Source organism: Panthera onca, chromosome C1 (genome assembly GCF_046562875.1).
Source record: "Panthera onca isolate mPanOnc1 chromosome C1, mPanOnc1 haplotype 2, whole genome shotgun sequence".
Classification (NCBI taxonomy): domain Eukaryota; kingdom Metazoa; phylum Chordata; class Mammalia; order Carnivora; family Felidae; genus Panthera; species Panthera onca.
The window spans coordinates 186,430,428-186,442,946 of NC_138346.1; the positions used below are offsets into that span (position 1 = coordinate 186,430,428).

At 47.1% G+C, this 12,519-nt stretch overlaps 1 protein-coding gene across 5 annotated transcripts in view; it reads right to left on the reverse strand.

Annotated features, from left to right (window-relative positions):
• Nucleotides 1-370: 370 nt before the first annotated feature.
• The window catches only part of ARMH1 (armadillo like helical domain containing 1), a 37,713-nt gene continuing 25,564 nt past the window's right edge, over nucleotides 371-12,519 (reverse strand). For all 5 annotated transcript variants that reach the window (XM_060626186.3, XM_060626185.3, XM_060626184.3 and 2 more), the window contains 6 exons: nucleotides 1,710-1,832; nucleotides 1,550-1,622; nucleotides 1,292-1,421; nucleotides 1,125-1,202; nucleotides 744-825; nucleotides 371-667 (listed from right to left, as the gene is read on the reverse strand). In XM_060626186.3, coding sequence (XP_060482169.1) covers nucleotides 549-667; nucleotides 744-825; nucleotides 1,125-1,202; nucleotides 1,292-1,421; nucleotides 1,550-1,622; nucleotides 1,710-1,832 — 605 coding nt within the window. In that variant the 3' untranslated portion in view covers nucleotides 371-548. The remainder of the gene's footprint in view (nucleotides 668-743; nucleotides 826-1,124; nucleotides 1,203-1,291; nucleotides 1,422-1,549; nucleotides 1,623-1,709; nucleotides 1,833-12,519) is intronic.

Below are 12,519 nucleotides of genomic sequence, written 5' to 3' on the forward strand. Positions count from 1 at the left end.
CTCTCTCTCTTCCCCTGTCTGCCTCTCCCCTGCTTGTGTTCCCCCACCCTTTCTCTAAAAAATAAACATTTAAAAAAGAAAGAAAGAAGCTGGGTTGAAGAGGACAAATCAGCAAAAGAGTAAATGAGGAAGCAACCAGAGAGGTAGGAGAAAACCAGGTGAGTGTGGTCTCCTGGAGGAGGGAGTGCAGGGGCCAGTAAGGAGCTGAAGTGAGGGTCTCTCCTCAGGCTATGCTCTTGAACCTTAAAGGATGTTGATGTTCCTTCACTCAGAACCAGCTTTTCTCTTTTTCCTTGGCGAGCAGAGGCACCCCAACCCACCATGGAAGCTCTCATTTAATCCTCCCTCCCCCTTACAGAGAGAACAAACAGACAGCAAGACTATTTATTGAAATTTCCCAGACAGCAGCCCTTCCTCTCCCCAACTGGCATGAACCCCCCAGCCTCCCACCTAGGGCTAATGGAGGGAGTCACCCTGAGCTTGACCCTAGGCTCCTTCTGCCAGGTAAAACACAGCGTTGGCCTTTCTGGGTTGCCTCAGAGGCTCCGTTACTCCTTTCCTTCCGAACCCTCCTTCTGGAAGTTTGTGGTGTAAGCCAGTTGATCCTCACCACAAGGGCCAAGGTAAAAGCTCATGTTGCTGTAGGAGACGCCACTGATGGATAACGCTGGAAGCAGGGGAGGCGAGCCTGAGTCTGGGTGCCCGTTGCACCTCTGCTCCAGGTCCCCTCACTCCCCACTCACCTTTGGAAACATTGACTTTGTTGGCCGCCAAGATGTCCGCCTGAATGCTATCTATTTTCATGTACAAGTCCTCGGCATTGCTCTGAGGACAGGAGCAAGGGGAACCTGCTGAGGTGCAAGGGCAGTCTGCACTTGGAGGTGGGCTGGGCAGAGGACTGTCGCAGGATCCAGTGCTTGACCGGAAGGGCAGTAAAGAGAACGGAAGGACACGGGGCGAGGGAGGGGAGGGGAGAGGGGGAGAGCGCAAGCCAGGGCAGTCCTTCCTGCAGCGGGCCACCAGGTCCAATCTGTGTAGGGGGTGTGTCCCAGGGGAGGGACGCCGTGGAGGCGGCACCGTACTGTCGGGGTCACTGCTTTTTGGGGCGGGGCGGGAGCACTCACGAGGAAGAGCTCGTAGAGTTCCTCTCCCATGGACCTGCGCACGTGCTCCTCCACCACTGGGAACATCTGCACGAAGTACTGCGGCGGCGGACGGGGCGGCGGCGGGGTGACCGCGGTGGAGTCGCCCGGGGCCCGCCGCGCCGCTCGCCAGCCCTTCCGCCGCTCACCTCCAGCGTGAGGCTGGCCTGCCGTTGGCTGTTGCTGTGGTCCGTGTTGCCCATGGCGGCCATCAGGCTGTGCACCACGCGCAGGTGCAGCATCTCCTCGGCGATGCTCGTGTTGCTGCGCGCCAGGACCCTGCGCCAGGAATTCCGGCTGCGGCGACCCCTTGGAACCCCCCAGGCGGCGCGAGCGCTCCGGGGCCTGCGGGCAGCGCCAGCCTGTTTTGCTCCCCCCCCCTCCCCCAACTACCCCTGCCCGCTTACCCGATGGCCTTGGCCGCCGCGGCCTGCTGTAAGAACACCGGCAGGTTGGCGGTGAGCTGGAGAACCGCGGAGTCTGGAGGAGGGGCGGCCGTGAGGCGGAAGGCCCTGCTTCGCAAGCCCAGGAGCCCCTCCCGCAGCCCCAGTCTGAGCGGCTCCCTACCGTTGAGGATCTTGGGCTGCAGTTTGCTGGTCTCCTTGACTGATGGTATCAGCAGCGCCACGAGGCCCTTGAGCAGCGCCTGACACACGTCATAGTTGACCAGGTCCTTGATCAGCTCGATGGCTGGAGAAGGGCAGAGGCTCTGGGGAGGCCTGACCTCCAACACTACCCATCCCCATCCAACAAGCAAAGATTCCCCCTTGAACCAAGTCGCTTCCCTTTACCCTCATCCCCTTCATGGACCTCTCCTAGCACCTTTTGCTTGTCAGCACTGTGCAAGGTGTGTGTGGGGCAAGCTGGGCAGGCAACACCTCACTCCTGTCCTTTCTGGATCTGTGGTTAAAGAGGAGGAGGGGGCTGAGCCTCATCTCCCACCCTCACCCCTCACCCCTCACATAACTAGCCACAGAGGGAAGAGGAGGGTTGGATGGTGAGCCTATCCATCAAGGAGGCTTAGATGCTGTCAGGGCTGGAGGCCCCACAGAGGTGGGTCCACCTTGGGTTTGGAGGAATCCGCGTGTCCCTGTGGGAGGGGCTAGGGCTTGAAAGGGAGACAAAGATGGACAAAGACAAGGGGAGACAGGGAGACAGAGCAAGTGGGTGGAGGATATGTGGCAGAAAGTGAGAAGGGTGGAAGCAAGGTAGATTGTGGTTTGGGGAAACTAGTTTCTGACAACCCATTTATGGAGCCCTTCTTTGCCTAGGCATTCCACACAGTATTGCGCTGAAGCAAGCTTACCATAACCAAATGAGATTTGCTTTGCAATATTTTACATTTGCCCATTTTACATTTCAGGGAATGAGGCCCAGGGGTAAAGCACTCTGCCTAAGATACCATAGCTAGGAGGTGGTAGAAGCAAAAGGAAAGACTTGGTTAGGAAGAAAGAAGGAACTAGAATTTATTGAGGGGTTTTCCTGTAGATGCTTTGCAGCCATCCATTCATTCCAGCATTCACTCAGCCCTTGGGCACATCTGCACTAAACACCTGGCACAGGTGCACTGTATGGTGACAAGTGCTTTAAAAGGGGTTCATAGGCTGTGGCGTGCCTGGGAGTGCACTGGGGAAAACTGAATCTTTTTGTAAAGGGAAAGGAACCACGGAGAGGCAGAGCTGGAAGGGGGCACAGTGAGATGGTAATGTGACGAACACTGGGGTAAATGTTATTTGAAACACATATACTTGCCACACAGAAGACAGAGTGCATGGTCCCCCAGCACAGGAGTCAGGTCCCCCCTATTTCTCCACTTACTCCTAGGGGAGCCAAGATTTGGGAAACCACCCATCCCTGGCTAGCTCATTTGCATACCAGGCTGCATTTATACACATGGGAACTATTATCAGTGTTATCTCTTTGAATAATGGAAGTTAACCCTTTATTTCCTTGACAGGAAATTTTTACCTAGTAAGGATATACTTGAGATAATTCTCTGCACTGGAAGAAAAACTTTTGCCTGCAAACGCAAAGGCACCACAAGTGCAGGGGCATCAGCCAGGATCCAGGATGATGGGCACAGAAAGAGCACCAATATTTCGTTTCTCTCCTTCTTAAGTGAATCTTTGGCTTAGATGCTAAAGGTTTTGTGGGATGAAACATTAGAAAATTGGTAGTGAAACTTTCAGAGGCCTTGCTTAGGAAAGGCTAAATGTTGAGCATGTCAAAGATAGTCCCTTGACATTGCACGGGCCTGAATGGGCTCTTAACTTAGTAATAAGAAACTAAGACTAAGTTATATTGCTAAAGATTATTTTAGTGAGCTTCTTTTTGTCCTGGGGCGTGTACTCCTTCACAAGGTTGAGAACTTAAGATTGTTAAGATTGGGTCGCTGGGTTTCCACGCTCCCCCCACCCCCCATCATAGCTACAAGTGAGACTCCAGTTTGGTCCTATCCCGTCGCCACCTGCGCTCCTTAGGGCCCCAAGGCCTAGGCTTGGGCAACATCTCAACAAATGTTTTGGGTGCCTTCCCTTCCCCTGAGCCATGGGTGGTGGGGCAGGTTGCAGACTCGTGCTCTACTTTGTGCCAACCCTGGCATCTCACCCAGAGGACTCATTTGCATATACCCATTGGTGCTGCCCTTAGTACTACAGGTCGGTTTAAAACTGGGCGTTTCTCTGTTTGCATGGATCAATTTATGTCTTTTCTAAAAATCCCCTTCACAAATTTTTCTAGCAGAGTGACTGCAGCACAGGAATAGACCTCAGGCTTGGAGAATTGCAATCAGTTACAGAAAGAAGGGCAAACATAGCTACGTATACTCTGGTTTCTCTTCAGATTGCTCACCTTTTGCTAATGATTTCCGTGGAGAGAAACGTTTGCAAGTTTGCCTTATTTCTGAGCTCAAAGGAAAAGTTTCCAGCGTTTCATCTGTTAGGTATATGGTATTTGCTATAGTTTCTTGTAGATGCCTCTTATTGAACAGAGATTTTTTCAAACTTTTTTTCCTGTTAAAATGATATATGTGCATTCCTGGATTGATATATTATCCTTGGCATATTCTGCTAGATTCAATTTGCTAATATCTTACGTAGTTTTTGAGTTATGTTCATGAATAAGAGTGGTGTATGATTTCTCTTTTGCATGCTGTTATTCATGGATTTTGATACTAAGATCAGGCTAACCTTACAAGATGAGTTGGGGGTATATGTACTTTATTTTTCTAATCTTGGGAAGAGTTTGTGTAAGACTAGAATTTTATCTTCAATGTTTGATAGAATTCTCTTAAGCTGATTTTATAGGGAAAAAATTACTGATTCATTTTCTTTAATGGTTAGGGGACTATTTGTGTTTTCTATTTCTTCCCAAGCCTATTTCAGTAGGTTATCTTTTCTAGCAGTTTTCATTTACATTTTCAAACATATTGAAAAAAGTTCATTTTATCATCTTTTAAAAAATCATTTTAGGGGCGCCTGGGTGGCTCAGTCGGTTGGGCATCCGACTTCAGCTCAGGTCATGATCTCACGGTCTGTGGGTTCGGGCCCCGCGTCGGGCTCTGTGCTGACAGCTCAGAGCCTGGAGCCTGTTTCAGATTCTGTGTCTCCCTCTTCCTCTGACCCTCCCCCGTTCATGCTCTCTCTCTCTCTCTCTGTCTCAAAAATAAATAAATGTTAAAAAAAATAAAAAAAAATCATTTTAATGAGTGTAGCATCCATAGTGATGTATCCTTTTATATTCTCCATATTAATTACATGACTTTTCTCTTTTTGCATCAGTTCCCTTTGCCCCTAGGTCCCATGGGAGTAATGCCATGGATGCTTGCTTATGCAGGAGCGTGCGCTACAAAGAGAAACCCTGATCTCAGAGAACCTGAATGTTATAGTCAGTAAGCATGCCTGGCTTTTGCTTGAAAGGGAGAGATATATTTTCCAAAGCTTGTTTGCTAACCAACATCCTTGAAAAGATAGTCTGGAACAAAGAGCAATTAGCATCTCACTTAAAAGACCTGCAGAGGGAGTTTGGGTGGCTCAGTCAGTTAAGCATCTGACTTCAGCTCAGGTCGTGATTTCACAGTCTGTGAGTTCAAGCCCCACGTTGGGCTCTGTGCTGACAGCTCCGAGCCTACAGCCTGCTTTCGGATTTTGTGTTTCCCCCTTTCTCTGCTCCTCCCCTACTCATGCTCTCTCTCTCAAAAATAAATAAACGTTAAAAAAAATTTAAAAAGACCTGCAGAAATGTGACAGACCTGTAGAGAATTGTCTCTTAGGATTATTTTTCTTTTGCTAGAAGTAATCCTTCAGCAGACATCCTTGCCTTGCTCCTGAACTTAGGGGCAAAGCATTCAGTGTTTCACTATTAAGTATGTTAGCTGTAGATTTTTTTTTTTCAATTAAGTTGGGGAAGTTCTTCTCTAGTCTTATTTTCCTGAGAGTTTTTATCATGGGTGCTGACTTTGTCAAATGCATATTCTGTACTGATTCATATAATAATGTGATTTTTCTTCTTTAAAGAGACTATTTATTTGGAATATAAAATTGATTGATTTTTGGATACTGAACCAGCCTTGCATTCCTGGAATGAACCCTAATTGGTCATGGTGTATAATTCTTTTTACATGTTGCTGAATCCTAACTGCTAATATGTTGTTAAGGATATTTGCATCTATATTGATGGATGGATATTGATCTGTACTTTTCTTGTACTGCCACTGTGTGTTTTGGTATTAGGGTAATACTAACCTCATAAAATCAATTAGGACTTACTCCCTCCCTTTCTGTGTTCTAGAAATACAGAACTGTGTTCTATAAATATCAGTATACACTGCTGGTTTTCTTGTTTCTTTTTTTTAATTTTTATTTATTTTTGAGAGAGAGACAGAGCGTGAGCAGGGGAGGGGAGGGGAGAGAGGGAGACACAGAATCTGAAGCAGGCTTTAGGCTCTAGGCCTGATGTGGGGCTCAAATTCATGAATAGTGAGATCATGACCTGAGCTGAAGTTGGACGCTTAACCGACTGAGCCACCCAGGCGCCCCTATACACTGCTGGTTGATGGTGTTATTGAGTTCTTTATACTTGCTGATTTTTCTAGTTATTCTATACATTGTTGAGAGGGGGGTGTTGAGGTCTCCAACTATGATTGTAGAGCTCTCTTTTCAATGCTATCATTTTGCTTTACATATTTGGTAGGTCTCTTTTTCAGTGCATATACATAAATGTACATGTCCATGTACTATGTTTATGGAATACTATGTCTTCTTCGTGGATTTACCCTTTCATCATTATATAATATCCCTCTCCATCTCTGGTAACTTTCTTTGCTCTGAAGTCTACTTCATCTGATATTAATAGAGCTATTCCTGCTTTCCTTTGATTAGTACTTTCATGAAGTATCTTTTTCTTTTTCTTTTCGACCTGCTTATACTGTTTTATTTGAAGTGAAGGTCTTGGAGACAGTACATAGTTGAGTCATAGTGTATGGATTTATTTTTATTTAACCTGTTTAGATTTTATTGTGGATTGGAGTCTTTCATCATTTCTTGACAATTCTCAGTCATTGTCTCTTTAATGGTGCTGCCCTGTTCTTTCTCTTTTCTCTTTGCCCCTATTAGATAATCTCGCTCTATCCTTAGTCTTACTTTTCTTCCCCTCTTCCAGGTTACTAATTTTCTCTTCACCTGTGTCTACTCTGTTAAATGTGTACACTGAGTAATTACTTTTAGCTATTGTATTTTTAAAAAAATATTTATTTATTTTGTGGAGACCACAAACAGGGGAGGAACAAAGATAGGGGGACAGAGGATCCGAAGCAGGCTCTGTGCTGACAGGCTGAGAGCAGTGAGCCCGATATGGGGCTCAAACTCACAAATCATGAGATCATGACCTAAGCGGAAGTCAGCTCTCAACCAAGTGAGCCACCGAGATGCCCCAGCTATTGTATTTTTAAATTTGAGAAATTCCATCTGGTTGTTTCTCAAATCTATTATGTCACTTTTTATAACTTCCTGTACCCTAAAGTTATTTGACAGATTTTTTTAACTGAGTTTTTGATAGGCTGAAGTCTTTGTGAGTCATTTTCTAGTCTACTCATCACTTATAGTGACTTCTTTGTGTGTATGGTTGTCTTATAGTTTGGGTTGGTCTTGTATTTGCAAAATTAATTGTAGGAAAAAAACTTCAGAGCTAGGAAGGAGATACTTTTTCCAGAGAGCATTTTCCTTTCTTTCTATCAGCCACCTGGGCACTAACAATTCTGAACCATCTTTATACAAGTTCAAGACTTGAGGGTTTCTGGACCACACAGGTGGTTGCACAATCTATGCAAGGTCATTTGAAGGCTGACTTACCTCTGGCTCATCCTTATCTTGAACACATTGTCTTCTGGGGTCCTGGCTTAACGTATTTATACTTGAGGTATCATATTCCTACTGTGGGAAGGCCTTGAGTGCCTTTTCTCTCTCTTGCCATCTGATATTGCTTAGTTTCTTCAGGATCAGAAAATGGCCTCAGTTTTGATTGCTGGTCTTATCTTTCTGGGTTCTCACCTTCCCCTAGGTTTTGGTCTGGTAATTGCTCATTGTACTGCTCTTCATTGTTGTTTGTTTTTTTTGAGTAGACTCCATGCCTAATGTGGGACTTGAACTTACAACCCTGAGATCAAGAGTCACATGCTCTACTGACTGAGCCAACCAGGCTCCCTGTTCTTCATTGTTATTAAGAAGATTATAATTTTTTTCCTTTTGATATTTATGGTATGATGGGAAATAGATATTTGATTTTTGCCCCTGGTTACTAGCCCATAGCTTGTAAAATCCTTGGAATCTCCAGAGTGTACTTTATGTGTTAAATGAAATAATTGGTGACTGAGAGCCTCTAGATGGCATCAGGATGGGGGCCGATCAGTAGAAAGGCCAAGGCATGATTACAGGATTGGAATTTTCAGCTCAATCCCCTGACCTCTGGGGAGGGGAGAGGGCCTGGAAAGTGAGTTAATCACCAAGAACCAATCTAGTAACCGTGCCTATGTAATGAAACTTCCATAAGAACCCTAAGTGATAAGTTCAGAGAACTTCTGAATTGGTGAATGCATTGAGGTGTGTGGGGGTGTGTGACCGGAGCAGTCCCCCAACCCATACTTTGCCCTATACCTCTCTTCCATTCTCCTGTTCCTGAATTGTATCTTTTATAATACACTACTGGGGTGCCTGGGTGGCTCAGTTGGTTGGGCGTCCAACTCTTAATTTCGGCTCAGGTCATGATTTCATGGTCACGAGATGGAGCCCTGCCTTGAGCCCCGTGTCGAGCCCTGCATCGGGTTCTGCACTGGGCATGCAGCTTGCTTAAGATTCTCTCTCTCCCTCTCCCTCTGCTGCTACCCCAGTTGCATGCATTCTCTCTCTCTCTCTCTCTCTCTCTCAAAAAAAAAAAAAAAAAAAAAGAAAGAAAGAAAAAAGAATATAATAGACTGCTAATAGTAAGCAAAATGCTTTCCTGAGTTTTGTGAATTGTTCCAGCAAATGATTGAACCTGCAAAGGAGGAAGGGTGTGGGAGCCCCTTGGCTTTATAGCCAAGTTGGACAGAAGTATGGATAACCTGGGGACCTAATACTTGTGACTGGCATTTGAAGTGAGGGCAATCTTGTGGGGCTGAGCCCTTAAACCTGGGGAGTCTGAAGCTAACTCCAGTTAGTGTCAGAATGGAATTGAATTGAAATGTAGGATACCCAATTGATGTCTGCAGAGGACAGGAGAATTGCTTAATGTGGAAACTCCCCTCCCCCCATTTGGTATCAGAAGTGTTGTAGTAAAAACAACTCAACATCAATCCCCCCAGAAGGGGAATTGATCCACATTTCCTAGCCTACCATTATCAGAAAAAAAGAGTCTTCTTCATCTGACTACTGCTACTTATTCTTCCAGACTCACCTCAGAAATTAGCTTTCAAGTAGCTTTCTCTGGCCTGTTCTCCCCCTGCCTCCACCCTGGACCACTCAGGAGTAGATGTCCTGCGTCTCTGGTCCTACAGCACCATTTTCTCACTGTGGAATATTGGCGTCATCCAGTAACAGTCTTTCCACTACTGTGAACTCCAGTGAACATATCTGAGGCATCTCTGCCTACCCAGAACCTCAAACCCATCCAGTCCGTGAATGTTGAAAAGAATTGACTGGATCCTGCATTCCTATGGCCTAATGACCACTCAGGTAATGGGAGCCTAGGACTGTGCTGGGAAACTGCCATTACCTGGTGGGAGATGGCCTCAGAGGAGGCTCTGCACTGGTCACTATGGCCCTTGTCCACCCTGAGCCATGGAAGTGTTCTTGGCTCTGCCTCTTCATAGGCTGGAGAGCCATGAAGCCATCCACCACGGCGCCATCCCTCTACCCCCATGGCCAACCGAGAGAGCTCTTTGAAGCCAGGACCTTATACTTGCTGGTGAGCCCAGAATTGAGCCACACATGCCATGAACACTCACTTCATATGAGACAGGTGTATGGAAAGGTGAAGGGATTGCGGCCCCTCCCACATAGTGGGGGACGAGGGGCAGCAGGTGAAGTAGCCAGGGACAGGGACTGCATGGATCTGCAGAGCACACAGAGCGGGTGTCTACACAAGGCTGCTTGCAGCTCTTGGAAGCTTTATTTGCTTAACTCCAAACATATGTTGCCTAACCATGAGCATGTGCTGGTGATTTATAATCTTGTCAGAAAACTGTCAGGGAGTCACCAATAGCACAGTGGCCTATTTACCCAGAAGCAGAGGCTGGGGAGGCAGCCAGCAGCCCCATGCTGTGTTTCATATGCCACACACTCTACTCTCCTGCCTGGTGCTGAGCATTTTCAGCTGCCAGTACCCCCAGAAGGAGGGGGCTGACCCCTGCACTCCAGGCCTCAGAGTGTCCTTGGGCAGGAAGGAGAACCAGTTTTGGCTGGTGGGTTAATCTAAAGAAAGGCACCAGTAAGGCATCTCCCACGCTGCCCTCATCTCAGATCCTGGGGGGCCTCCCATCCATTTACATTGCAGAGCCATGGGGCACACAGAGGCCCAGTCCTGAAGCCCCATGCAAAGCCAGTGTTGTCTTGGCCTGTTTTTCCCAATCACAGAACCAACGATTCACTCGCTAGCAGAAGACCTCTTAAGAACATCCCTGCTACCCCTTCTAGTGCAAAGCATTCTGAGGACAGACCTTCTGCAGTAGCCCCTTCTCTCTGGACCAACCTGACTCAGAAATAGCTGCTTCACTCAGAAACACTTCCAAGGACTGTCTAGCTTCTGCTTGCTTCTGGGCTTTCTCTTTCCTCCAGGTCTTCCAGGGTAGCCCTCACAATCCCATGGGCCCTCACTCTAGCCTCTGGTACTCAGATATGGTTCTAATTCAAAATCACAGAGACAGCAACACTATAGAGGGACAGGGACCAGCGCACTGACCCTCCCTGGCTTCCCCCACCCCACTCTCCCACTTGGACAAAAAATGTAGCCTGGGATGCCTCAGGCTGCTTGGCTAGTGCCTGAACACACCACCCCCCAAGTAGTTTTTACTTGTTCTCTTAGGGTTTGGTCCTGAAATTTTCTTCCTTCTTTTTTTTTTTTTTTTTTTTTTTTAATTTTTAACGTTTATTTATTTTTGAGACAGAGAGAGAGACAGAGCATGAACGGGGAGGGTCAGAGAGAGGGAGACACAGAATCTGAAACAGGCTCCAGGCTCTGAGCTGTCAGCACAGAGCCCGACGTGGGGCTCGAACTCACGGACCGCGAGATCATGACCTGAGCCGAAGTCGGCCGCTCAACCGACTGAGCCACCCAGGCGCCCCTCTTCCTTCTTTTTAAATCAGTGGGGTTTGGGATCTGCATGGTTGGTTCCCCCCATACCTCACTCTGCTGGGCTCTGTCAGCCGCAGCACACTTTGCCTTAGTAGTTGTGCTCTTTCCAGGCCCATGTGGGCAGCACCTTAGTGCCAGGACACCTGGGCAGAACACTTGCCTGTGTCTGAGAGAGTTCTACGTGCAGCAAGAAATGACTTGGCGAACATTCAGGGTGGCAATGAATGGATGAACATATTTTTTTTTTTTTTTATAAATTTTTTTATTTATTTTTGGGACAGAGAGAGACAGAGCATGAACGGGGGAGGGACAGAGAAAGAGGGAGACACAGAATCGGAAACAGGCTCCAGGCTCCGAGCCATCAGCCCAGAGCCCGACGCGGGGCTCGAACTCACGGACCGTGAGATCGTGACCTGGCTGAAGTCGGACGCTCAACCGACTGCGCCACCCAGGCGCCCCTGGATGAACATATTTTTATGAAATGTTTCTGCCCACGCAGGACCAAGTGCTCCAGGAGATAAATATCTGGTTCTGCCTATTCACTTTACCCTAAATTCTGAATCCTTCATTGCCAGTATATCTGCAATACTTGGAACTCTTTTGGAAAAAGGAAGATTTATTCACTGAATCATTTTTGATTGAGTTTTAAAATTCACAGCTGTCAATGTTTACACCTAAAGCAAAAGTGCCAGTCTCTGCCCAAATGTCTCCACAAGAACCACAGCCAGTTACAATTCTTTACACACGGGGCTAGTTCCTAAGCATGGCAGAGTCATTCAGAAAGCAAAGGACAACAGGGGATTACTGTCTTTGGCAGCTTTGCCTGAAGCCTGTGGTTCTGACAACATTCAACTGTCCTAAATTGGATCAGTCACTGATTTATTGATTCATTCATTCATCTAACAAAATATTCATTGAGCATCTTCTGTGTGCCAGCTCCCCTGTGCTAGGGCTAAGAGGAGGACTAAGACAGCATCCTTGCCCTCAGAGATGACACAGTCTAAGGTTGGGGGGGGGGGGATACCAGTAAGGAAACTGGCATGTATTATGTAGTTTTTTAAAAAAAAAATTTAATGTTTATTTATTTATGAGAGAGAGAGAGAGACGGAGCATGAGCAGGGGAGGGGTAGAGAAAGAATATGAAGCAGGTTCCAGGCTCTGAGCTGTCAGCATAGAGCCTAACGTGGGACTTGAACTCACGAACCGTGAGATCATGACCTGAGCTGAAGTCGGATGCTTAACCGACTGAGCCACCCAGGTGCCCCTATGATGTAGTTTTATAAAAGCCATGGGAACACAAAGGAAGCCAGGTTGGTGTGAGGGCATGTTGAGGAACTGGGGGCTAGAGAATCGGGAAAAGGCTTTCTTGGAGAAGGTGACGTGAGCTGACAAAGTCTTGGGGTGAAGGGAGGGACTAGAATTATGAAGGTGGCAAAGTGCATGCCACTATTGTGGCCGGGCAAGCAGGGAGGTCTGCCTGACATGAAATGACGGCCCACGGAGTGAGAGCTAAGCCTGAGGAGGCAGGCTGGATTCCGAGGGCTTTGCCATGTGC